Source organism: Miniopterus natalensis, chromosome 5, assembly GCF_054644295.1.
Source record: "Miniopterus natalensis isolate mMinNat1 chromosome 5, mMinNat1.hap1, whole genome shotgun sequence".
NCBI classification, from domain to species: Eukaryota; Metazoa; Chordata; class Mammalia; order Chiroptera; family Miniopteridae; genus Miniopterus; species Miniopterus natalensis.
The window spans coordinates 73,933,230-73,960,757 of record NC_142085.1 but is presented as its reverse complement, the minus strand read 5'-3'; the positions used below and the strand labels follow the sequence as shown (position 1 = coordinate 73,960,757).

Here is a 27,528-nt window from a genome sequence, read left to right as displayed (position 1 = left end):
AGAAGTCCGTTCGCTCGGCTGTGCTCCCGTCGCAGGCGGCGTCCGCGGAGCCCGGGCTGTGCTGGTGTCTGTCCCGCCATCGATCGGCGTCGGGCGGCCCCGCTCGCGGCTCGGGCTCAGGAGCTGCTGCGTGTCCCCAGCGCGTGGCCGGGCCGCGGGCCGGGGCAGAGGCGCCTCCTTCTCGTCCTCTCCCCGAGGCGCCGCCTGCCCGGACCCGCGGTCGCTCGCGGGGCAGCCAATGCGGCGGCGACGGGCGGCTCTGCACACGGGAGGGGGCGCGCCGCGGAGCCCAGGGCGGAGCCCCGCGCGGCGGGCGGCGGGCGGCGGGGGAGCCCCGGGCCCTAGGGCGCCGCCCCCGCCCCCGCCCCCGCCGGCGGCTCGCCGTCCGCCCCGCGCGCCCCGCGGTCCGGGCCCCCGGCGCCGCCGCGCGGCCTGGGCAGCAGGCGCGTCCACTGGGCCTTGTTGCGCGCGAGGTGGCCCAGCATGTTCTCCGACAGCGCGCTGTTGCCGGTGAAGCGGGCCCACTCGCGGAAGAGCGGCTCCACGATGTAGGTCATGAAACCTGCAACGGGGCAGAGCGTCACCGCGGGCCCGCCACGTGCGCTCCTGCCCACGCGGCCGCGGGCGCCGGGCGCTCCGCCTGCGCGGGTTCCCAGCGTGGCCTGACCTAGCCCCGCGCCCCCAGCCCGCACCCCCAGCCCCGAGCCCGCGCCCCCAGCCCCGAGCCCGCGCCCCGAGCCCGCGCCCCCAGCCCCGAGCCCGCACCCCGAGCCCGCGCCCCCAGCCCGCGCCCGGAGCCAGCCGCAGGGAGGGGAGACGGTGGGCTGTAGCCACCTGGCTCCGGTTGGGGGGCTCGGGCGGCATCCGCGGGGTTTCCTGGTCACTTAGTGCCCACCCCGGTTTAAGAACAGGTATCTATGGTAACCACAGTTTCCTGAGCTGAAAAATCAGGACATATGATCTGAAAAAATAAATGCGTTCTCATGACAACAGGACAGAATCTCTGAAACCAGGTTCCCCGTGAAAACCCGGGTTGTGCGCTTAGCAACGCGAATGGTTTTCTCTGGCGGTTCAGTGTCTGTAACGGTGGGGGCCTGGCACGTGTCCTTCCAGCCGGAGCTCCACGGGCGGTCCCGGGCCTCGGGCTGGTCAGGGTGTGCTGCTTCGGAATCACTTCGGGGAACCTGGACAGCTAGAGCAGTCCAGGGGAGCTGGATCCGGGGGGCCCAGGCTGCATCTCTGTTAATGTCGCTCCCTTTTCGGGTGCCCCCTTCCCTCCCAAGGTCAAGGCATTAAGCTTTGAGCCTTGCAGGGGTCTGCAGCACTGTGAGTGCATTAAGCTGCCTGAGGTCTGTGAAAACTGGTGAAAACATGAACTGGTATGTGTCAGGGCCATAGCTTATAAGTAAAAGAGTTAAAGTTCTGAGTGGTTTTAATCGGAGGGAACTGTAAGGAAAAGAAAGATTTGCTTTATACGTAGATGGAATTGGTAGAGTGTTTAAGGAGTGATAGAAATTCTTACTGGGTCAAAAATATTTCCCCCCACTAAGATGTCTAAAATTCCCAGATTTGCTTAATAATTTTATATTTAACTTACTAAAATAATACTTATTTTAGATTCATTAACATCAAAGTTTAACAGGTTAGTGCAATGGACCTTGAGAGTGTGGTCCTAGGAGAGTGAGACCGAAGGCACGTTTTGAAGGCGAGCAGAGAAGCATAGGACCCCTGCCACAGGGAACAGCATGGCTGGCAGGGCCCAGGTCTGGTCTGGGCTCTGGGGATTGAATGCTGGGCATGGAGCATAGTCATCCAAATTGGAAGGGTCCTAAAGGCTGGTTCCCCTGACGTCTCACCTTCTAAGTCCTAAAGAGAATGAGCTCATCTAGTCTTCAGCAGCCAATAGCCCATTCTCACTACTTTCCTTCTACTCTATTTGGTTTTGATTTAATTCTGAAATATGATGTTAATAAAGGTTAGTTAAGGGTCCATAACAAAGCTTTATCCTATTTTTCATACCTTCTCAATTGGTAATTACCTAGTAGATTAGTCATGGTTAGAGTGTTTATTTGGACTCAGCCATTCACGGGGACATTGATTCAAGTCCCAGGTTGGGTCTTTCAAAAGCTTTGCATAGATTGTCTTGCCTTTGTGACTCTTGGCAGAGGTGCCGAAAATATTCCTTTAAAATTAAAACTGAATTCAACTCACCAATTTGTATACTAGGGATTGAATCTTTCTGTTGATTACAGAGTGGACTGATTTCCAGTTCAAATTTCTGTTCAAGGTCACCTGAGAAGAAAGAAGAAGAAACACATTGGTGATATAGAATTTATGGAAATGAGTGTTGATAGTTTTAACAACCTAGCTGGAAGAAGCCATCCTGGGAATTACTGTTCTTTGCCTTGTTATCATTATGAAGCCTTTTGCTTCAACTTGCTCTGGTAGCTTCTGTGAAAACTTAAACTATCAGAGTGTCAATGACCATTTATAATAGGAGCGTTGTAAACAGCCATGTGCTGGGACTAAAATAAACTTTTGAACAAGCGCTATAAAAACAAGGACACAACTAATGGGCAATTTCCTAACCTGAAATGCAAGTTCTGGCCTTAAGTTACAGGGTAAAAAAACCAGATTTTATGCTTCTCTCCCTCCTTTCACTCTTCATGACCCTTGTCTGGTTTCACCTGAACAACCAGAAATAAATAGGTGGGAAATGGGGGTCAGGGACCAGGAGGTCTCGTATGAAGTGCAACTCAGTGTGCAGCTACAAAATTAATCAGAAATAAGGGTCTGTATCTTTCATCCTAACTCCTTAGAGTTTGACCTAATGTAACTGAAGGTCGAAAAAAGTATAAAAGTCAGAATGATAGTTTTTTACTTTTTTTTTTTTTAGAATGATAGTTCTTTTTAATCCCTATGTCACCTAGAAAACCAAAGGAGAAATGAATCATGCAAAGCTTTATCAAAATACTTTTATTGGTTCTTCCTGAGGGTAAAAAATTGTGGGTAATTGCTGTATTGGGAAAAACAATCTGATGAATTAGTAGATAAGCTGGTCCTTGGAGACATTAGCTGGGTCTGCAGTTGTGAATGTACCCTCCAAACTAGAGGAGGTAAAAATAGAACATTTATATTGTGCTCGCAGTGCCAGGCCCTGTTCTAAACATTTACCTATGTAATTAATTTAATTATTTTTACCTATGTAATTAATTACAATTAATTATTTAAATCCTCATAACAATCTTATTCTAATCCCCATTTTACAGATAAGGAAATTGAGATAAAGGGAAAGGAAGCATGTTGACCCCAGGTTACGCTGATAGTAACGAGGGAGCCTGGATTCCAAGCGAGGAAGTCAGGCTCCAGGGTGTCTGCGCTTCACCACTGAGGTGGAACCTCGGAGATGCCACATTTCTCATTTTCCCTAAGACTGTAGCCGTGCCCCCCCCCCCCCCCGTGTCTGTGCCCTGGTGATTCTCGGGAATGATGTCGGAAGTCACCCTGGTTTAACCTGAGGGGCTGAGGGCAGCTCCATGACGATAGCCTCCTGAGGGTTTAATATTGAAATGAGTTCCCTAAAGCTCACTCTACTCACCTTCACGCTGCTGTTAACTGTGGTTTTTCAATTGATCTTGACACTTTGGACGAATCGCCTTCGATTTTCCCCTTTCCTTCACCCTCCGCACTGAGGCATCAAATCCTATTTAGTCCTCTCTTGGAATATCTTTTCCCTACTTTCAGTTATATATGTTGCGCTAAGTGCACTGTCTGTGAGAAAGTGCCATGTTTGATTGCTTGGTCTGTACTCCACAAATCCTCTCATTTCTCACCTTCAGCGGACAAGCTGGTCTATGAGGCAGGGATATGGCCCCGCCTCAGTGCCTTTGTCCATTCCCACTCCTCTCTATGTAGACTGGTGCTGTCTAGTTGGATTTTCTGCAATGACGAACATGTTCTCTGCACTGCCCACTACAGTAGCCCCCTTGAAATACAATTAAAAATACTAAGGAACTAAATTTTTAACTTTATGTAATTTTAATTAATTTAAATTTAACTAGCCACATGTGCCTCATGGCTATCCTATTGGGAGGTACAGTACACCACTCATCATTCAACACCCAGCTCAGATTCTACCTTCCTCAGCATTAGGTCTTCTCCTGACCTCTTCCATTAGAGGGCCTTAAGTTAGATCATTTATTCATTTACTCATTCAACATATATTTATAAAGCACTATATATTTTAAATACTTTGTTAATCAATGTAGAGAATCCAAAGTGGAAAATTGGAGTTTCTTTCCTCCAGGAACTTTACCACTTAGTATTTTGAGATTATGAAATGTTAACTCTACTTCCTTGCATCATCCATGACGTTGTCCCCAGTGGGGCTTGGGACAAAGGGAAAGTCACAGTTTTACCGAGGATTAGACAAGGCTGGAAGCAGATGCTCAATAAAAACCTCTGGGATCTTGGTGATTGAAAAGATACCAATGTGTATTACAACAGGACAGAGATTCTACCTCCTTAAGGCATCAAGAGGAGGGCAGAATCCTAATCCCCATTCTCAGAATCTAGCACGGTTTTCCTGATTCATGAGATCTCATCTTTCTTTCTCCCTCTGTTCTCAGCCTTGACTTCAGGAGGTTTCCTTTGCTCAACATCATGAATCAATAAAGATACTTTGGCTGGAACTGTTAGCAAACTGAAAATCCTAAACCAAAAGCCAGAATAAGATTAATAAAATGATAAAAGTCATGCTCACAGAATGTTTAAAATATCAATTCAGTATGGAGTACATACAGTTGGATGACAAGAATATGGTCTCTCCTCTTAAACAGGCTGAACTTCCACTAGACCAAAGTGCAATTAAATAACAAGGACCCAACATGCCCTCTGTATTCCCCTTTCTCTGCCAGGAGATGTGCCAGAGCAAAGGGCATGGAAGCTCCCCTTTAGTGATCAGAGGTACAGGTGTTCTAGTTATGCCATCTTATGAGGCTGCGTATGCATATACTCTGAGGACAGCAGCCAGTTTTTTGCAGAGATCTTACAGCTTATTTTTCTTGGTTGATCCCATTCGCTCCGCTTAGTTAACAACTTGGATTCACCAACTGTGTGGACCTTACAATCTGCTCAAGTGACATGGTCCCTGAGTTGTTCATAGTCTAAATAAGGGTGCAAGCTAAGAAAATGAAGGGGTTAAACTGCAATCATTGCCAACAGGAGCATATGATTGTGTCAAAACCAAGAGGGGCAGAGTGGAATCTTCTCTTTCCCATTGTTTGATTTCTAAGAATGAAAAACCTAGCCTTTCTCTCACTGTGAATATTTTCTATATCATACAGTAAAGAAAGTATTTATCTTATCTAATCTGAAACCTCTCTGCTCCAGTTTCATCCTATTTTCCTTTGTTTTCCCCTCAGTGGAGATTTTACATCATGGGCAACTAGAACTGACTTCTTGATTTGTAACCACTTACGCCCCAACTGAAGTGAAATACCAGAGAGCTGTGGGAGCTACGTGAGCACTTTTCCTCTGAGCGGGAGATGGTGAGTAGAGCCTTTTGTCCGCACATGAACCCAATCCCTTCTGCTTTGTCTTCTGTCTTTGGGACCATTACAATGTCACTGACACATCTTTCGATGGAGGCTTCTCCAAAAGGCTCACTGTTGCTACTTGAGCTCCCCACAGAGCTAGTATGTGGGACACTTCAGGCTTTATTTGTTCTCAGCCTCCCACACCTGATCCCGTCACTAACATCAGGCACTGTTGTGCCTGAGCAAACATCCCGAGCGCTGAAACCGGGCCCGGAGAAACAAGGCTGTGTTTAAAGGCGACCTCCCACCCAACGGCAAGAGCCTGCTCAAATTCAGTGCCTTATTTCTGAATGAGGTTGATCTCTTAAAAATTACACCCTAACTTGGGGCCATTTGACTTTCCACGTATCTGTTTGAGAGGATTAAATCAATCCCTGGTCAGCTGTGCTCTATTTCATTATTAGCTTTATTTGAGAAAGTGAGGGGAAGGAACACAAAAGGAGCTAAGCCCTCTGTCAGAGTGGAAAACATTGACCGCAAACGGCATTTAGCCTTTAGGCTGCGCTCAGCTCATTAAAATGAAGGTCAGGCTAAAAATCAAACTGTCCCTCACATTTTTATATCCACCGAGGAAAACCGTTAAAAAAAAAAAAAAGTATATATATCCCGTTCTCACTCACTTTTATTGCACCTCATTACTACCTGTTTCTGTAATAAGTCAATGTTATTTATTTTGAAACTATTTCCAAAAAAGGGATGGATGGTTTGCAAGAGAGTTAAAGAGAAAGGTTAGGATAATAAGAGCTGATGAAAGAACAAATGTCAGGATAGATCACCCACTTCCTGTTTTATTAGGATACATGCCTGAAGGAGGAGGGCCGTGAAAACGCAGCTGTCGGGTTGCACTAACCTTGCCTGTAGAACTCTTCACAGACCCTTTCACTCCACTGCTTGCTCATCTCCCAGATTCTGCAGGGATTGCAAATGTCAGCACACTTCAAGGCAATCTGAGAAGCGACAGGGCAGGGAGAGACTGTCAGAGGGTGATCTTTCAGCAGCAAATGCACCCCAAGCCCAAGGGGCTGTCCAACCTGCCAGCGTGCCTCGTGGTGCCAGGCCCGTGCCCACACAGGGCCTCCCTGACGTGTCTCTGCAGGAAACGACACTTCGTCACTAGCACACAAACCCTTCATTCAGAGCTCCCACTTTATAGCGGTGAGAAGGAGAGAAGAGCCACCGTCCAAGGACACGGAGCTTTCTGGAGGAGATGTGGGGTGTGCTGGCCAAGGAAAGCCATGGCCTGGTTCCTCCTGCTGCCCCACCTCCCACGGCCAGGGAGGCCGCTGGGGTCCCAGCCAGGCTCAAGTGAGATCATTTGGACCTCACTTTCACAGTGGCCAAAACGACCAACTACATACATCACCTAAATGATGTGTGCTTGAGTTTATGTGCCCATGTCTGTGTGTGTGAACAAGCTCAGACTGCCAGCCAGGGAGCTAGGTCATATCAAAGCTACGAGTGTTTTGTTTGTAGAACTAAATCAAGGCCTCTTGGCTTGCCTCACACTGACCTGGATCTGGGGTGCCCACTTTCTCACTGACCCTAGGAGGGTTACCTTGAATTCCAAGAGAAGTAGATTCTGCCCCTTACCACCAGCTGCATAGAGACCGCTGCCCAGGTGGGCTCCTGTGGTGTGTCCTGCCCACCAGCAAGGTCTGTTTGTTTTGACCCAGTTCCCTGGGGCCACAGAACTGCTAACAGGGCTGGGGTCTGGGAGAGCCTGGGTCACATTAAGTTGCAAATTTGGTTGCTTCTTTACTTCCTGGTTAATGGGGGCACCAGGACGTGTTGGAGTAGGTAAGGGGCGGAAGTCCCCTCCAAGTTCTGACACAAAATTCACTGTGTCAGCCGGCTTTTCTTTTGAAATGCAAGTGTTCAGACCAAATCTTCCAGCTACCCTGGTTGATCTTTGTGGCTTGCAGGGAAAAGAAGACTAATTTGGGAGAAAGAAGGAAGAAGATACAGAGCTGCAGCTGGAAGGAGAGCATTTCCTGGGAAGGATGGGACACTCTGGACAGCTAGGGGCAGAATGGAGGCGTGGAGCAGAAAAAACTGCACAGTTCAGTCTGCCACGTGCAGCTCTGTCTCCTGGGTAAAGTTGGTCTATTTGGACGAGTCCAGGGTTCATCCACTCAGTCTTTTGCGTCAAAAGGAAGACAGCAGAAAATGGAAGACAAGAAAAAGGCTCTGGTTTGGATACCAAGTCAGAGTTCTAGTTCTGAGGTCCACTTCTGCTCTTTTTCTCATGTTGAAAATGGCTTCTTGCCATAGAATGATGAAGAAAGGATTGGGCTTGATATGATTCAATTCATTCAGTTAAAACAATTTATTTATTGGTGCCTAAAAATGCTAAGACTAGGTAAACATGTTTGAGCCTCAGATGAAAATGTGAGTTTAGGTAGTGAAAGGAAATAAAAGAGGGTTTGATTAGACAGGTTTTAGGTAAAGGAAGGCTACTCTCTTCTCAATTTTGGGGGGTACCAGAGTTAACATAATATACTTTTGTCTTATAGAAACAGTACAGATGTCACAGTGGTCAATTTTACATCAAGGCGCAAAACGTGGTAGATTCTTATTGCGTGCAACTGCCCAGCAGGGCGGCTACTTTGTGGTGAAGCAGTTACCAAACAAGAAAAAATGAGATATTATCAACCTACTGACACGAAACCCACACTTTGCTTGCTTGGAAACCACTTGAAAATTTCACGTGTCTCAAAGCTCTTAATAAAGTAGGTCACTGCTCTAATTTAGACCATGGGAGATACTCCTCAAACCTGCTAAACTTATTGATCATGCCCCTACGTGTTTTCCCCCAGCAAGAATAACGGCTTTGTGGTGGTTGTTTACCTGAAGCAGAAAGTGCCTGTCGTGGACATCCTCCAGCCTTAAGTCTTTATTTTGGAGGTGAGCTTTCAATCTGGTCAAAAATTCATTCTGTCTGTTGATGTCTGTTGCCAAGATCAAGGAGCCCAGCTGCTGTTCAATATCCTGTCTGCATCCACAAGAATGGAAGAGAAAACACACACACAGAGCAAATCCTTGTGAGGAGGGTGACTGACTGTCATCAACAGGTGGCTTGCAATCTCATGCCTGCCTTCGATGTTGCTTATTACAGAGTCCCAGTCCCTCACGGCAGGAGTGGTTCTCTCACCCCCCATCACTCCTGCCCTCGGGCAGAAGGCATACCAAGAACTGTAGCGAGGGGTTGAAACCTGGGGGGGACAAAGTTGTGGTAGTTTATGTGCCCCCACGCTTCCTGTGGGCGGCAAAACTGAAAGCCGAGTAGAAATGTATGCTCTAAGGAGGGCACAGAAAGCCCCGCAGAGTCGCAGGAGCTGGAGCCATCAAATGCGCTCAGACATTAAGATTTTCATGGAGAAAGAAAAGAGCGTAGCAACAGTAATAATAATGAAAACAGTAGTGATTGATACCGTGGGATGGAAAGACCCATCAGTGGGAAGAAACAGGCTGGAAAGAGGTACTGGAACTCAAAAAGGATAGTGGTTGATTAAGACAAAAAAAAAAAAAAAAGACACCATTACAAACCAGTGGGGAAGCAATATATTAGTCAAAAATGGTATAGAGAAAATGGGATATTTTGGGAAAATAAAACCAATTAGAGCTTTAAGTAACAAGTATCAATTTGTGACTTGCTTCTTTAGCTTAACATTATGTTTTTGAACATGGTCCATGTTGCTGTATGAGCTTGTAGTTCATTCATTTTCATTATTACATTGTAGTAATCTTCTGCAATGTTTTTATCCATTCCACTTTTTTTTTTTGCAATTAAAAAAAATATGTTTATTCAAGATGTTAAACAATTTCACTTCAATGATCTCCTTTGGAAAATATTCATCCCACTTTTGATGGTTACTTGAGTTGTTTCGAATTGTTGACTACTAAGAAAAAAATGCCACAGTAAACATCCTTAGAGACCTCCACTTATACATGTACAAAAAGTTTCTCTAAAACAATCGTAGTAACAGAATGAGATTCTCATTGCTTTATGTTCCTAGTCTTTACATGTTTTGTCCATCTGAGGAGTATGTCATGAACTCTTTATGGTTTTCATATGAATTTACTTGATTACTAATGAGGTTGGACATATTTTCATGTGTCTATTGGCCGTTGATAGTTCCTCTTCTATAAAGTTTCTATTCCAGTCTTTACCTATTATCCTATTGTGTTGTCTCTCTTTCGCTTACTGATTCTAAGAGTTTTTTAAAATATTTTTTCAATAGTGGTCCTTTGTCAATTATCCGTTGCAGATATCGTCTTCCGTAACATGGCTTGTCTTTCTGCTTTTAAAAATGATGTCTTTTGATAAAAGGAAGTTTTTAGTATAGCTTAATCTATAATTTAAAAAATTTATGGTTAAGCTAATTCTTTTCTGAATTTTCCTTAGTATGTACAGTTAACCCTTTTAAATCTTTACTTTTAAAATCAGAAAAATTACTTAAAGCATTTACATGAAGATAGAAGGAATAATCATGATGATTATGGCAATGACAACTTTCATTATAAAGTCCTTTCACATATATTACTGCATACCAAGTATTCTTGTAGCAAAAGCAATTTATAACACTGCCTCCCACAAAGACATAAACATATGGCACTTTTATTCGGAATCTTAGGAGCGTCTTAGGAAATGAATACCTATTGATCTACAAGTGGATAATGCGGGCGCTATGGGGACAAGTCCTCTGCTTTTCCTTTCTTTGCGTTTCTTCCGGTCCCCCCTCCCCCCTCCCTCAGCTCCCTCCCTTCTTTCCTTCCTTCCTGCCTTCCTTCACCGACCCTGCCACTAACCTCCTCTTCTCAGCGCCTTCTTACTTGACTTCTTGTCTAGTTTTTGGTTCTTTTTGCATTTCTTTTGGTCTTTGCAATGTATTGTTTTAGTGAAAGGCACTGAGTTTTGAGTCCATGCACCATTGGCTTTTAGTTCCTGGGAGTAAAAAGTTATCAGAACTCAAGTTCTTCCTGCAAATTCAACCTGCCTCTGGGTGCTAGGAAACGGCATGAGATAGCATCAGATGGCCAGGAATAAACCAGCGAGCCCGGGGCACAGGGCCTGGTCTATGGAGAGACATAACTGGCCACTGACCTGAAGCTATGTGCCCTTCAGATGGAAGGCTACAGAGGTCTATTTATTTACTGCTCTCCTATCTACCTCGGGTTCTGTGCATTTTAATTAAACAGATCAGAATCTGTGCTGGCCTTGGGAGACAGTACAGCAGCTACCTTGGGGCCATGTAGACAAATGAGGCAATGGCCTTGGATTTAGTAGGACTCGGCCTAAATACTAGGGCTAGCAGACAGCAGACCAGGAAACTAGCATTTCCCGTTCTGTTTAAAATACAAGACACATAGGTAAGTGAATGGTGAAAAAATTGTTGGGGTCAATTCAGGTGCTTAACAAAAGACATTTTAGAAAAAAATCCTAACTTCTATTTTCACGGAGACTGGCAGTTATGAAACCAACTTCACTGAACCAGTCTTAAAACTAGCTTGAGAACTCCTTTGTTCTTTTTTGATAAATATTTATTATTTGGGTCTACACAGAAGGACAATCCTGTTAACGTAGAAGACAGGAATCTGGCAGAGCAGAGCGCTGGTGCTGAAGAAAGCAAAAGAGGAAGCTTTCATTCTCCCCCCCCCCCCCCCCCCGCCCCCGACGTGAGCTCCCAGGAGATCCAAGGCCCGTTCGGAGCTCCCAGAGCGATTCTGGTTTCTGGGCTGCAGGAACGACACCGAATCTCCGACAGGCAACGCCGAGGGCAGGCAGGAGGCATGGCAAGCCGGCTCCCTACCATTAGCCGCGGGGGTCTCAAGCGTGGCCCGGGAGAAAGCGGCTTATCTCTAAGGCGCGGGCATCAGTGTGCTTCATCTCTACGCTACTTACGTCATTTCCTTTGGCAAGTGAGCAAGAAGCCTGGATTCTCGAAGCATGCCAATCGTAGATCGCCAGTGGTGATTCTCCAGCACAGACATATTCTAGAAAGAAAATTAAAGCTGTACATGAGAGGGAAGCTAGATACTGATCTCTCGCGCTGAACGCAGCTTCCCTGAGGCCGGTATTTTCCCTCGTTGCTGACAAAGAGGCAGACGGAAAAAGAAACACGAAATAAAACCGCCCAGAGCCTAGTCTCAAGGCTGTAATGACGGCAGGATAGTGGCCCTTGCTGACCCTACAGTGGAGGCCTGCATGAGGGTCTGTTCCTAGCGTGTCCACTCCGGCCGCGGCCCATTTTTGACAGCTCGGTCAGGCAACACTCAAAGGCGAAGAAAGTGAAGCAGATGCAGACAGGCAGCAACGGAGGCCATGGGGCGATGTCGGGATGTAGGCCAAGATTATACGACTCAACCAGGCAAGCCGCACAGCCTCTCTGACCTGCTGCACTCACCGCTGTTTCCAAACACGCATAAGAAACCTCCTCTGTAAACCGCCTGGGCAGCGGGTGACACAGTCAGACTCCTGAGTCCCAGTCAATAGTTTTAATTTTTTTAAATTTTAAAATTTTAATTTTTTAAATTCTCACCCCAGGATATTTCGTCCATTGTTTTTCAGAGAGAGAGGGAGAGAGAGAGAGAGAAACACAGATGTGAGACAGCCACACCGATTGGCTGCCGCCCGCATGTGCCTGGACTAGGGCCGGGGATCGAGCCTGCAACCAAGGCACATGCCCTCGTCCGGAACTGAACCCGGGACCCTTCAGTCTGCAGGCCGATGCTCTAACCACTGAGCCAAACCAGCCAGGGCAATAGTTTTGATTTGGTGGGTTTGTGCTGATTAATTTTTATGTGCACTAAAGCTTGGGAACCACTGCAATGGAAGCGGCTCTGTCAGTAACTAGGCTGGTGACCTAGGATATTGGCATTTAGCCCATTCGGTCTCAGTTTGAATCTACAATTGCTTCCTTGTTCAATTATCTTGATGTTTCTTTCCTTGTAGGAAACTCTACTATGTTCAGTCTTTCCTTTGACCTTACTGTTACCTTAAATATGCTGCTTGTCTGAACATGAACTATTTAGATAATAACTGTTTCTTACAGTGTTTTATCCTAGTTAGCAAACATTGTGGCCTTGCCACCGACTTGATCCGCATAGAATGGAGCGCGTCTGGGCCCTGGAACGCGTCTTACTCTCTTTCTTTCTTTATTCATTCATTCTCTATTTTGTTTCAAGCAGGGTTATAAACAGAAAAAATGCAGGAAGATAGCATCCATTCAAAGTGAGGAGAAATTACATGCTTCTGCTTATCGCGAGGTACCTCGGACAGTGAAATTCGCGGAGTTAGGAAGAACGGAGATGCCTGGGCTGGGGAAAGGGGGCTACTATCTAATGGCTACGCAGCTTCAGTTTTGCAAGACAAAAAGGGTCCAGAGAGAGACGGTGGTGGTGATTGCACAGCAGTGTAAATCTGCACTTAGAATGGTGAACATGGTAAACGTTATGCTGTGTTACTGGGCCACAGTGAAATGAAAAGGTGAGGGGAAGAAGCAAAGGAAACAATGTGGAGCTAACTGGAGCCTGGAGCGAGACTGAAAACATCCCACCATTGTGCCCCTACTCCTGTAACTGAGCCTCCCGTGCAATGCTCAGCTTTTTCAGGAAGTGAGGAGAGAGCCTCTGTGAGTAACACAACCAAGGATCTACGAGGAAAGAGCGAGTTCAGAAAACTGCCACTATTTTTGGTCCTGAACCCAGACAGCGGTTTCTCTCCAGGCCTTTGTGGAGCTGAGTTTCACGAGGCAGAGTTTTACACTGGCCCTCCTACGGGCGGTTTTATTGCTAGTCATTCCTCTCCTCTCCAGGAAGTCACCATTCGTTATTTACCACTTGACCACGTTGGAACTGCTGATGAGATTTTGCTACTTTTATCACCTGGTTTATTATCTCCTTTTGGGCATGAGCCACGTACAACAAAAGAGAATGTTTATTAGAAATAGCATGCTAGACTAATTTGTTTTGACTGTCGAGATTTATGAGAGCAGAGAGTGATAGGTTAGTGTGATGTAACAGATCTTCTACCTTGTGGTGACATATAATTCAGTAACTCCTGAGCGTTCACTTGCAAGACTAATTCGAGGAGATATGGAAATGAGTGTCTTCATGGGGGTTTTTCAAGGGGCTGGAAAACGATAGCAAGACCTAATGATAAATGACACCGTGTCTCTGATGAGTGGAACAAAAGCATGCGGAGGACTGCGTTAAGCATTGTTATTTATGTCAGCCTGATTTAACATCTTCATTAATAATCTTCCCAAAGACAGAATAAAAGGATACTTGGGAAATTTGCTGGCAAAACCATGTTTGGATTCGAGCACCAGGGAAATGGAAAGAAAGTGAGTGAGCCTGGAAGCTGGCACAGAATAAAAGACAATAGAGTACACGATTATAAACACAACCTTTCTTGGGGCAGTCACTATAAATAAAAGTATGTTTTGGCTAGAACTGTGCTGGAATTAGGGGCACGTCAGTGGATTCCAGAGAATAAGAAAGAAGGGCAGCACGGAGGAGGAGCTCACATTTATGAAGCACCCTGTTTACATGATCGCATCTAATCTTTACATAACTCTCTACTATTTTCATCATTAACTGACAGATAATAAAGTTTCAGGTTTCTCTGAGAGGCCATGCACACACACGCACACGTGCACACACTTCTTTTTTTTGAGATAAACCATTACCATCTGTTAGGAAAGACCTTCCTGGTTCTCCAAACAGGCCTGACAGCTCCTCCTTCGAGCTCCACAGTCCAACTCAAGCTTCTGTTCCAGTGCCCAAAATACCTTATAACGACTCTGCTCACTGGTCTTGCTCTCGTGTACTGGTGGTCTTCACAGGTTTGTTCATTTACTCTTGAAAATAGTTTTGAAAAACTGTGCTCTCCCTATACTTTTTAGAATTGAGGCCTAAAATCACAAATTTCAATGGTAACAAAAGATGTAACGTCCTGCAAATTTGTGAATATTGAATTTTAGTGTAAAGCCATTATAACATTCTTTTATGCATTAAATGCATCTAAGGGAATCTAAATACCAATGGCATTTAATGTCCACTCATCACCTGTTGAGAAAAACACGAATAATTTATTCTTTAAGATGAAAATTTTAAATTGATTCTTTCCCCTCTAGAACCTATATTTCCGTTCTCTTTCCCCACAGAATTTTATTTTATGTAGTAATATATATATTATGTGTGAAATTCTTTTGTTGTCATCCTATCGCATTTCTCTGCAACAAAAATAAGTATATACATTGAAATTTTAAGTGAACAAAATTTCCTAACATCAGTCTCTAAGTAGTAAATGTTTTTCCAGCTTGCGTTTTTATGCTACAATTATTTTTAGTAACCAACAGATCAAAACACACTTATATTATAAATTTGAAAAAAATAATTTGCTTAATAAAAATTTATTGGAGATGCATCTATTTATGAGATGTCTGGGAGAGTTACAGCACCTCCCTCATTGGAGATCACCTTTAATATTTTCAGTTGTTCCTTCAGTATTTTTTCACATGGAGGTAGCATGGCTACTGGCACAGTTGGAACAACATGCAACATACCTAATGGGTAAGAGCTAAGTCTTTCTTTGTAAAGTGGGGCAGGGTGGTTGTGAAAGAGGAGTGGAAAAGGAGCACTGGCCTGACTGCCCTGCAAGCACATTCCTGGCAGGGCAGTTGAAGGACCTGAGCGTGGATTCTGTTAGCACTATTCATGCCCACGTCCCCCTTGGAAAGTCCGTGCGTATCCCCACGGGCACGCATGCCTGGTCTGACGACTGCTGCCATATGTGACGGCCATCGAGAGCGGGGAGCATATCTTATCCATCTTTGTGCCCCAGCATGTGGCGCAGTGCCAGTCAAAAAGTAAATATTTGTTGAGTGGATACTGGATAAATAATATCCGAAACCTAAAAGTTCCGTAGCTGTAAAAGTTTCAGTAACTGCTAAAAGAAAAAGGGCCCTGTTAAATTTTTGGTCAATAGCTGATGAAGCCAGGTGTGGGATCTTCTGTTGTGAAATCCTTAGACTTAGGCAAAGAGATTTAAAAATTAAAGCAATCAGCTGTCTCCTACTACTCATCCACAGACAGCTAGGACCAGGTAAATGACTCTGGAAGTAACGTGTATCAGAGAGAATTTGTCAATTACAAGATAAAAGTAAGAAAATCATTATAAGGAATTTTTCAATCAATGCTTCTCCTTTTTCATGGTGTCCTCTTGATGCAGGGTAGCAAGAATGTAACCAGCAGCAGGAGCAGCTGGCAAGCGGACAGTGGGGGTGCCTGCCTTGGTGTGGTGGTCTCCCCGGTCTGCGTGCTGTTCTCTCTGCTTGTCAGGTTTCCACCCTGGTCCGTGTGTACTTGCTGTTGCCAATAGTCCTGATCTCTCAGTGTTTCTCAGGTTCTGTCTTTTTTGCTGCTTGTGTCCAGTGTGTTTATTGATCGATCGATCCATCCATCCACCCACCCACTTACTCAACCAGCAAACCTCCCACCACCCAACGGTATTCACTTCACTGGACACCAGAACCGTGCCGGATGCTGAGGATCCAACAGTGAATGAGGTGGGTGGCCAGGGGCTTGCGTACTATGGGGAATGTGAACATCTAGGCAGGCAGTGGCAAGTTAGAGAGAGAACACCGTGATAGAGGAAGCTGTGAAATCATATAGGAGGGGCATGGGAGATGGGTACTGAAAGAAAAAGAAGGCTTTTAGGAGGAAGATATGTCCAAGTTGAGATCAAAAGGCTAAGTGAGCTAGAGAGGGATCAGAGAGTTCAGGCCACGTAGAGGAAATATATTTCATTAAAACAGGCAGAAGGAAGAGCGTGTGCTGAAGACTGTAAGCAAGAGGAACACTGTATCTTCCTTCCCTGTTTCATTTTTTTAGCATTAGAAATGCTCACTTTCTAATATACTACATATTTTACTGTGTTATTTTGTTTCCTGCAGTAGAAAGCAGGAATTTTACTTGTTCTGTCCATCTCCTATATTCCCAGCACCTGGCATGTGTCAAGCACTCGAATATTTGTTGAATGAATAAAGGAATGAGTGATATTCTTGGGACTTGGAGAGCAGTTCAGACGGGAATGTGTAGAGGCCTAGCTGAGTGATGATGGGAAGCGAAGCTGGAAAGTGTAGCAGGGTCAGGTCAAAACGCGGTTTGTAAATTGTGTTAAGACATGTGGACTCAGTCCTGAGGGCAGTGGGATTTTAAGCAGGTACCTATGGGTCAGATGTGAGTTTCAGCAGAGGAAAGGCTGGAGCCGGGACAGCCTGAATGTATACAAGACCATGAAGATGTTGGTGCCTTGGGCTAGGGGAGAGGCTGGAACCTGCTGGTATCTCACAGGGAGTGTCTAGGGTTACCTGTGCCCCACTCACAGGGAGATGGCTCTGCTCCTACAGGCTCACCTGGCTTCACCGTGGCTCGGAGAACAAGGTCAGTAAAAGGTAGGTTTGAAAAAAAGAAGAAAATCATCAGAAATGCTCACGGATATCTGAACATGGGATGAGATGATACGGTTTTACTATGCGTTGAAACCCGGGCCTGCTTTGGAATCCCACCGTGGGTACCATGTCTTGTACCTTTAAGAGCAGCAGCTCAGCAATTCCATATTATCCCAGTGACAATTTGTTCTAGTGTTGCAAACGCTTCATATTTGTAAGCATAGTCTTTATTTTAAAGCTGAAACAGTAAATATCCACTTTTGTGTCAACAAAACCTATTAGAATTTTAATTTGGAAAAAATAAAACCCTTAAAACCCTTACAACAAAACCTTTATTTTCCTTTGTTTCTGAATTATCAAGTACTATCCACCCTAAGAACAAAACAATCCTTTTGTTCCTGAATAACAACACATCTGGCATTTAATAAACCACCAACACAGGTTTTCAAATTAAATCAAGAGTCTATTTGTCGAAGGAAATCTGGCAGAGCAGGTTTGCTATCATACAAGGCAGCTTTAAACTGCCTCCCATTTATTTGATACTTTCTTTGATTAAAATACTCAGGATGATGTTGATAAACTGAGTCTGGTGTTCAACAGGAGTTAGAGTTAATTACTCTTTTAAACCAGAGGATACAGGGAGAAAAACAACAGAAACATAGCCTGTGTTTTCATTTTTAATTGCTCATGAAACAGAGAAGCAAGAGTCTAGGAGATAATGGAGTGGCTGAGTTTTCCCCCAACAAACCAAGTGGTTTCCTTGGTAATGTTGCAAGATCCCAGTCCAGGAGGTCCCAGAGGAACTGAAGCTCCTTGAGTCCTAAACAAGACCTTGGCCTTTGGGGAAGCTACAGCACTGCCATGTTTACTGTCTGTTTGAATATATCTGTCTTTTGTCCAATCTACACCTGCCCAAGTCACTGCTCTGAGAGCAAGGAGCATGGACATCAAATGTTGTCCAGGGGTCAGGCCTGTGTTCAGATTAGGGTCACGGACATGCTACATAGCAGCCACCTCACCATGAACAGCAGAAACTCTATAAAGCAGAAAAGCAAATTTGAGTCTCTTTTTTATAATTTTTATACCTTTCCTGTTGCATAAATCATGAAGTTATGTATAATCTTTGTGGTTGCTTGAGTAGAGGCCATAGGACCATGTAGAAGGAATACTTCTCCTGGCCCTGTCAAATTCATATTTGTGGTTCAGAGCCATTAGAATAAAAAGTGGTTAAATATGCTGGCCTCCTTGCACCAGCCAGGTGTGGCTCTGCGGTTGGGCATTGGCCTAGGATCTAGGAGATCGCAGTTCGATTCCCGGTCGGGGCACGTGCCTGTGCTGTGGGCTCCATCCCAGTTGGGGGCATGCAGGAAGCACCTGATCAATGACGACTCTTATCGCTGATGTTTCTATCTCTCTCTCCCTCCCCATTCCTCTCTCTGAAATCAATAAAGATATATTAACAACAACAAAAAAAGCTGACTTCCTTTAAGTGCTTGTGATAAGTGACTAAGAAACGATAATAACCTTCTGCAAGATAGCATAAAATGTAATAAATAGGATGCTTTATGGAGCAATTAACTATTAATTATTCATTAGTCACTAATTAATACATAGTTGGACTCTATCAAAAAGAATTACATTTTAAATTGGACTGAAAGTGATTTCTTTTGCAATTGTAATAACCAATATCATAGCTGATTTAATGCTTACTTTGCTCAATTGCCGAGCCCACGAGTGTGTGGGGTTGCAGGGTGGAGGGACAGAAGATAAATTTTGAGTTTTATCTTTCACATGCTCTTTTCCCTCTTGGTCCACCATAGACACCTGAACCATTTCCAGTCTGATGAGAGAGTGCCAGGTGGAAGTGCTCTGATGGCCTTCACGGTGAACTTGGGTTGGCAGTTCAGTTCGTGAGTCCGGCCCAGGTAGCAGACAATGCGAGGAGGCCCCGACCCAGCCTTCGCTCTAGCTGCCCTGGCTTTCTCTTCATCTCAGGGCAGAAGCACAGGCTGGGCGTTAGGCAGTGATCTTATTTATCCAAATTAAAAGAACACAGCCAACAAAAGGAGGGAGGGGAAGCTCTCTTCCATTTTATCTCATTTATAGAAACTCTGGATTGTAGTAGTCAAGCACAGTGTGTTCTCAAAGCCACATAATTCCTGGCATATCCTCTCTATTGTATTTCCTTTAACCAAATGTGTGTGTGTGTTCCTGTATAATTTGTGTGTGTGCGTGTGTATATATTCACAATATAGTGTATAGTATATGTATGTACATACACTTATATATATATTCACTCATTTCCATAGTTCTTAATATTTTCTGAATCTGTAACACATTTTAAAATATGAGTCTAAGTGATGGATCATCTCCCTAGAAAAATGTGTGTAAGTACATACTCAAAATCTGCGTGTAATTTTCTGAAAGCTCATTCATGTCTCAACCAACAGGCCCATGGTACGCTAAAAGGCTAAGCTTCCAAAACATTTTAAATATCATGTGTTGTTAATGGGCTTGCTCAGCTTATATGTAATGTACCACAATTTTCCCCCTGAAACTGAAAACCTGAAGGGTTATGCCAGTTGCTCATCTACAGCCTGACGCAGCTTGAGGATTTTCTGACCCAGGTCCTTTCGGTACAGCTAATCTACGGGGAATTTATCAGACACTGATTTGAGAGCAGGGTTTGTTCATGGCAGGACCAGCCAAAGGCCATAGGGACAGTCCACTTTCAGTTATTACGGCATTGTGGGTTTTAATCCCAAAAGTACACCAGCTTGTGTTGCCGCTAGTGCCCTCAGAAATGCTACTCAAAGCGCTACGCACGCTCCAAGGCCCAGTGTGCACCATTCTGTCGTGGGTTTTTCTTTCAGAAGCCATCTGCAGAATCAGTTACTGTCTTCCCGTTGCCCTTTGTTTGTAAGTACTCTGCTATAGAGTACTTAGCAAAGTCCCTTCCACTTTGAGCCACTTGTCTCTAATCCCTTTGTCTCCCTCCCTGCGACAGGATGACCTGGAGGAGCGCTCTTCCTTCCCTGCACACAGTAGGTGATTAACATGGGTTTAGAGGCAGTACGTATAGTGCTTAGGCACTTCAGCTCTGGAGACAAAAGACTTGGGTTCCAATTCCAGCTTTGCCATTAATTCTCTGTGTTTTGTTTTTTTTTTTTTTTTTTTTTTAGGAAAAACACTTGATCTTTCCTAAGTATCAATTTTTATCTTTCTATAAAATAGCTATGATAATAGTACCCACCTAACTGGGCTATTGTGAAGATTAAATAATAGAATACATGAAAAGCATTTAGCACAGCATTTGAATCATAGTGAGTGTTGAATAAAAGTTAGTTACATAATTTGTTAAACTAATCTTACAGGGAGTTTATCTTAATGGAGTTCCTTCAGACAGTCAACACTGGTATGCAGCCAGATATTAAAGGCAGCATAACTTTTTGGGGCAGAACTGAAATCTCATTTGGCTGATACAAGTTTCATCTTTTATCCTAGCCAGCTCCAGGGCATTGGAAGTAACTTTATGACACTGTTTGATACTGGTTTGCCTTCAGCATTGTTTCTATAACATAAAGACATGGATCGCTAGCCTCCAAGAAATCCTAAGACCAGCTGCAGGGGACTGATGAAGACAGTATCTTGAATCTGGTTTTTGAATCCTTTATTCCAATTTCTTTCTAGTCATTATCAAAAGGATCCTTTTCTTTCCTATCAAAGATTAGGTCATACAGATCAGATGCTGATAAATTCACTGCTAGAAAAAAATAACAGCTCACTTTATTGTGGTAACATCTTTGGATACAAAGAACGCCACACATATTCACTCTTCAAAGACGTTTTTAAAAGTTGCATCTATATGCATATCTTTAGCTAATTCCTCAAGCCTTTTTCAAACTGAGATTAAGTTGTTCTTGGAGTTTGTACATCTGAGTTTGAACAAATGTTTGAGGGCAGAGATTATATGTTATTCATGTTTGTACTTCTAGTTCATAGTATATCATCCAATATATGCAGTAAATAGTTGCTGATTAAAAATACATAAAGCGATATGTTGCATTGAAAAAGTTGGAGAATTTTTTTGTATTGGAATGTTTATTTTAAATAAACAGATTAAAATAAAAATTATTAAAAACTATTTGCACTTTGAAAGTTTGAGTAAGGAATCCATTTTTGAGAACATTTTTAGTATCTAAAAAAGATAAATTAGAGTATCTTGCTTTTGGGAATCAATTTTTGTTAATTAGCAGTCAGTACTCAATTCTTCATTATTGATGAAATTCTATACTTATTTTCTTGGTTTTATGTCTTTAACATCTGGCACATTTCTTTCTGACTTCTGTCTAAATGTGAATTTACTATGTGTTTTATGTATACGACATGGCAAAGTACAGTTTTATGGTCCTCACCTTTCTGTACAAATCACCCAGTAGCGGTAGATACTCACAAACTCCACTGATGTGATTCATTTGATGATGCAAAATTAGAATTATGTAAGAATTTACATTATTTGGGAATGGATTAAGTAGCCAATTGTGTTGATTGATTTCCTTTGTCTAATAAGATATTTGAAAAAAGTCAGAATTGACAGGAATACAAAATCTACTTGGGGGCTCTCAGTGCAGTCACTCATTTTGTTTTTCCCTAGTCAAGTATCTATGTTTCTCCAAGCACTAAATTTAGCTTCTAATATGGTTTAGAAAGTTTACTTTTAGTCTTTCTTTCCTTCTTTCTTTCCTTCTTTCTTTCTTTCTTTCTTTCTTTCTTTCTTTCTTTCTTTCTTTCTTTCTTTCTTTCTTTCTTTCTTTCTTTCTCTCTTTTCTCTCTTTTTCTTTTTTTTAGTTTTTAGCTCATCATCAAAAGACTTTCTTAGGTCTGTCATTCTGTCCTCTCTATGTGTCCACATCTATCCCAGCTCCGGGTGCTGGCTGACAGCCCAGGAAGCCCAGGGCCGAAATACCTACCAGGTGGTGCCATAAACCTTGGAATAGCAGTTTCTACCTATGCCAAGAGCTAATCAACTGGATGGAGAAAGGCTTTTGAAAATGTTCCAGTTGTGCTTTGTTGGAAACCAATGCATCCTCAAGCTGCAACATCTTGCGTAAGATAGCTGTTTTATGGGGATCTGTCAGGAATTCTTTCAGCACTAATTTTTTTTCAAAATCTCTACTAAGATTGAGATCAGTAATTTCCTTGTATGTTATGATTTTGTGAATGACAACCAAAGGTCTCCAAAGAATCTTGTTGAAAATTCTGGGGGTAATTGATTTATGACATAGGGCTTAATAGCTGAAACAATATCATGGGTGGGAGTTCTCCTGTTCAAAGTACTCATGCTGTTGAACTATTTTTTAATAACAATGGCCATTGTCTTTCATAAACTACCTCTGACTCAGAGGCCAATAAAGTTCAGAAATAGCCCTAGAGACATAAGTGTGAATTAGGATTGCACCTGAGTAGTATCATTTATAGAAGTCCTACAATGACTACCTTCAACCGGCCATTATATATGAGATAATTTCCAGGGACACATATTCTCATACCATCAGACAGTAGGGTTCCGGGATGCTTGACTTCCAATAATTTCAAATCTACTTTGGAGCAAATTGAATTCCTTGGATATCCTTGTGAACTAATGTAATCTTTCCCAGCCGATATCCTGGACCTATTTCAAACCCGTGCTCTTTGGCTGTGGTCATCACTGAGGCTGAGCCTGAAGGAAGCCACCTCCAAGGATGAGATTCAGGCATCAGGCCTGGGCCTGGCTCAACGCTGAGTTCCCTTACCTGATATAGGTTGGCGAGGTGGTGGTTAGTTTTGATCAAAAAGGGCTGGTTCACCCCTGGGTGGTCAACATCGTGCGCTGCTGCAGCCAGCAGCCCAAGCATGATGTCCAGAGGTGTGAGGAAGCTGGCGAGCTGTTAAAAAAGTCAGATCGGGAGGTCAGTGGGTGTGTCTCGCAAGCAGGTTAGCATTTGTTTTGACTAAATCGAATCGAATGAAGTGTCACAATATTGTTCAGGCCTCGCATCCTTCAGACCTTTACCCTCTGAAGCAATCAGTGAGGTGAGAGTCACATGGAATCGCAAGAAAAAAGGAAGGCCTGCGTGGGAAGTAACCGAGCAGGTCAAACTGTGTGGACTGTTCAGGGCCCTCCCTTTCCGCCGCCACCCTGTTCCCTTTTGCCGCCTGTCTGTGCCCAGGGAGAAGGCGGAGCCTGCGATCAGCCTTGCTCCCGGAGAAGGCTGTAAATGAAATAAAAAGTTAAAACCAAGGCGATAAAAAATCATTTGTCTATGTCAACCACCCACTATATCATTGCCACTTATTTGACTATGAAATCAAGAGCGGGCTGAACTGCAAAATTTGCGTATTTCTTCAATGTGTAGTCAATAAAGGGGGGTGGGTTATGTGTGAGAATCTGTCTTGTGGTGTTGTTGTTAGCTGGAAAACAAGCAGGGGGATGGGAATCCATTACTAACTTTAAATATACACCTTTCAGGCTACCTAGAGATTAAATAAACACACAAAACCCTTTAATATCTTTGGGTTATTTTATATGGATGAGGCATCTTCCCAGTTTTGTCTTGGGAATGCTTGTCTGGCGTCTGCATAGTCAGTGGTTGATGTTAAAACGGATTGAACCGAAGTCTTAGACTGGGTTTGTTTTTTTCTAAAATCTTAAGAAAAATTCATCCTGTATGTTATACCAACTGTTAAACAGCTAAGAAACGCCTCGGTTTTGAGCAGCGAGCACTATTATCATGCTTTTAACTTAGGATTGGTTGATAACATCAGAGCACGCTTGCTAAGAGGTCTGCGATGTCCACACATTTTCTTGGGCCCGAGTCAGGATACTCAGTTGCCTTAGTAGGAAGTGGAGTTTGAGTTTTGAGGAGTTTTGATTCTATTTGTGGGAGACTTTAGAGGTGGGAGACTTTTCCCAGAAAATTTCAGTGCTGGTACCATCTGTAGCAAAGATTCAAGGCAAAACAGCTAGTTCCCGGGACTGCTGAAGATATCTTAGATGTAGTTTGTCATGGGGAGGGCTGTTTTTGCCCAAACACAGGCTTTCATACAAATTCTGAAAGGAAACTTCAGAAAATTTACAGCCTCTTTCATGAATATTGCATGATTTTCAGAGCTGACACTGGAATAAAAACAATTTGTATTCACACTGTGAATGACCCATAACAGTTATTCTGATCTGTTGGGTGAGTTGGGGCCCAGCAGGTAGTTTACGTGGCATTTCCAGATGGCTGAGGAGGCAGTGGGTCTGGCCTTACCTTTGGCTCCTTCAGGTAGCAGTGCATGGCCTGGGTGACATCGGCTGCGTGGACAGCATTGTGATATGGGTTCTGGCTGTGGTAATCTTCTTGAACCATGACTAGGAGGTAAACAGATAACTCAGTCAGCTAAAACCCAAACAGGAAGGGCATATGACCTAGATTTATTGAGGGTCCCTTTTGCTTAAAAATACTAGTGTCTCCAAAATGTACACCCTGGGGATTCTTTAAAAATGAACATGGCTTGGAAGTTTCGCAGTTCTACTGAGCTGTTTTTAGTGGAGAGGAGGGGGCGGGCAGATGGGAAAATGGTTAAAAGGATTTGTGAGGCCCTTGGGAATCCTCACCACCTTCATAAATCACCCTTTTCTGGCATTCATGAAGACTTTCATTCACAGGAAAAATAAATATGTAGGAAAAGGACACCTTTATTTCACACCATAGCTTAATTATTTAAGCTTGCTGCCATTTATGAATAATATGTCATAAAAGAGGTTTCCTTTTAAACAGCCCTGGTAGGTAGCATCAGCCTCCTGATATCCAAAGATGGGTCTACCACTTGAGTAACAAATACGGACCAAAGCAAATCTGGGGCTTCTTCAGGCAGATTTTCAATTTACTGTGTTGATCCAATGGAGGGCTCCTTGGCTTTATTTCTACCTCATTCAGATTAAGTTATCATCTTTCATGCCCGTCTAGTCTAAGGACCAGAGAGCTCTTGGAACCGAGTAGAGACATAAGCAAGGCACTTTTGGTTTGTTATTTACAGAAGCCACTAACTAATCTTCTTCAGCTAATAACCAAGGCAATGCTTAGGATGCACTATAACCAGTGTGGATAGAATGTCCAGATTTGCAAGTGCGGCCATATTTCGCCAGCCCATGCTGTGAGTTTGGCTCTGGATTCTGGTGTTATTTTTGTCATCAAATCTTCTCATTTTTTACTTGTGCTCCGGGTGTATGCACATGTCCAAAGCATCTGCATTCTCCCCCTCTACACGAATCAAAACTATTTGGCCTTATCCATGGCCACTGCTTTGCTCAAGCAATCTACATTCAGTTAGCTTGAGGTTATTTGTGTTTTTGAAACTGAGCCATGTTGTGGCTGGTTTCAAAAATTTCTTCTGTGCCATGTGTACCTTTTATTCAGTAAGTTTATTTTACAATGATATTTGAATTCTGGCTCTGCCATTATTATCTGTATCGGGAAAGTTACTTAACCACAAGGATCCTCAGTTTCCTTCTCTATAAAATGGGAATAACAATAGCTCCAAAGGGCTATGGTAAGGATTTAATGTGTTAACGTATGAAAGTCCTTACAAGGGTTGCCAGCATATGTAAGCACCGTATAAGCCTGGCTCTTGCTACTGTTGCTGCTGTAATTGTCACTGTTATTTTACTCTTGATGGCATCAAATCAACTTTCCAATTCAAAGCACAGCCATGGGGTAAGTCAAAGAGGCCAGAAACATGCTAAGTGGCAGCAGAAGGTTATGTGGTGATTAAAAATGTGCCCTGGATAATTCCTGGCAGTCAAATAAAAACTGGGGTTGCTCTTGATAGAGAGTGATGGTGGAGTTAAGTGGAAAGATGGTGGTCTTTCAAATCACAGAGACCCAGGTTTGGACCGAGGCTCTGCCAGTTATAAGTTGTTGACCTTGAGCAAGTTACAAAACCACTTTGTACTTCTCCTTAACTGTGGGCCAAATGGTGGTAATAATGCCCAACTTGCAGGTTGTTGAAATGATTAGAAACAGCATACCAACAGAATCCTGCATATAGTGGGCACTCCATAAATGGTAGTTCTTATTATTTAAAAAAATCTACTGAAGATATTTAATAACTTATGTCCCGATTAAGAGTCTTTTTTTTTTTTTTTTAACATATCTTTATTGATTTCAGAGATAGGAAAGGAGGGAAAGAGAGAGAGATAGAAACATCAATGATGAGAGAGTCATTGATCGGCTGCCTAGCCCGCAACCCGGGCATGTGCCCCGACCGGGAATCGAACCCCTATCTCCTGGATCCTAGGCCGATGCTCACTCACTGAGCCATGCCCGGCCGGGCCCGATTAAGATTCTTTGAGACATGCCTTGCTGGAGTTTTATTGATATATAAAGAGATCAGTAACTTCTTTGACAGTACCTGCTCTTGTTGGTTTTCTTTATATAGCCTTTATCTACTCTAAACATAATTAATCAAATAAATAATTTTTCAGTGACTTAAATGGGTAAATCATATTTTAAAATTAAAATAAGATAATTTAAGATTAATTTAAAGTCTTTATCTACCATGCTATGATTCCTTACAGTTTATATTAAAGAATATTGTGGACTGCCATTATTCATGGGAAAGGAGGTAGGAATATGGGGGGAAAAAAAAAAAAAGACTTACCTAAAAACCTGTGTAAGGTCACCATATCTAACTTGAAATGGTGAATGAGTCCATGGGTGTTGAAGAGGTGGCATAGCAGTGTTACCAGGCTGTTTCCTGGAGGAAAACAGTCAGCAGTTTTAACTCATTTTCGTTACCATTAAATTATCAAGATTGACAACAGGATCCATAGTTTCTGTAATAAAAGGTCTCTAATAGGATCTTCCTATTATCTTCCCCTTTAAATTTGAAATTATCAAGTATAAAGGATATTATCACTATGATCTGATCCTAAGTTTTCTCATGCTGTACAAGTAAAATTAGTTCATACCTTCTTCCTACACCAAAGTCAATGAATTATTAGCAACATTAAGAGTTATAAGGAGTTATATAAGGAGTCTGCCAATTTAGGTATCAATCAAGATGATAACTTAACCGTACAATATTTTATAACTCAAGCTGGCAGAGATGAAAAATTGAAGCTACAATAACATGTAAACATTTAAGAAATATTGTTTATTAAAGAATAATGATCTTGAATTTTAAATGCATTATGGAGTTTATGAAAGAATGTGAAATGGACCAAGAAGATGACTGGATGTCTTAAATAAAAAACAAGGTGTTGCCTAAGTATACTCTTCCACAGTACCTGATTCCAAGAGTTTTCAGCAACTTGCATTGTCTTTGAGCTATTTCACAACAATCAAAGTTATAGATAACTAATTGCATTTCAAGCGACTCTTGTCCATATACATACAAATAAAATTACTCAGATGAAAATACAATTGCTTTCCTCTTCCCAGTTTTACAAC

At 43.1% G+C, this 27,528-nt stretch overlaps 1 protein-coding gene across 1 annotated transcript in view; it reads right to left on the bottom strand.

The window, feature by feature from the left end:
• Positions 1 to 341: 341 nt before the first annotated feature.
• Positions 342 to 27,528, bottom strand: part of PDE7B (phosphodiesterase 7B) — a 248,756-nt gene continuing 221,569 nt past the window's right edge. Inside the window, exons 6-13 of the mRNA XM_087817773.1 lie at positions 26,738 to 26,833; positions 24,346 to 24,446; positions 22,846 to 22,977; positions 11,500 to 11,591; positions 8,445 to 8,589; positions 6,448 to 6,544; positions 2,212 to 2,292; positions 342 to 562 (exon numbers count right to left, since the gene is read on the bottom strand). Coding sequence (XP_087673899.1) covers positions 342 to 562; positions 2,212 to 2,292; positions 6,448 to 6,544; positions 8,445 to 8,589; positions 11,500 to 11,591; positions 22,846 to 22,977; positions 24,346 to 24,446; positions 26,738 to 26,833 — 965 coding nt within the window. The remainder of the gene's footprint in view (positions 563 to 2,211; positions 2,293 to 6,447; positions 6,545 to 8,444; positions 8,590 to 11,499; positions 11,592 to 22,845; positions 22,978 to 24,345; positions 24,447 to 26,737; positions 26,834 to 27,528) is intronic.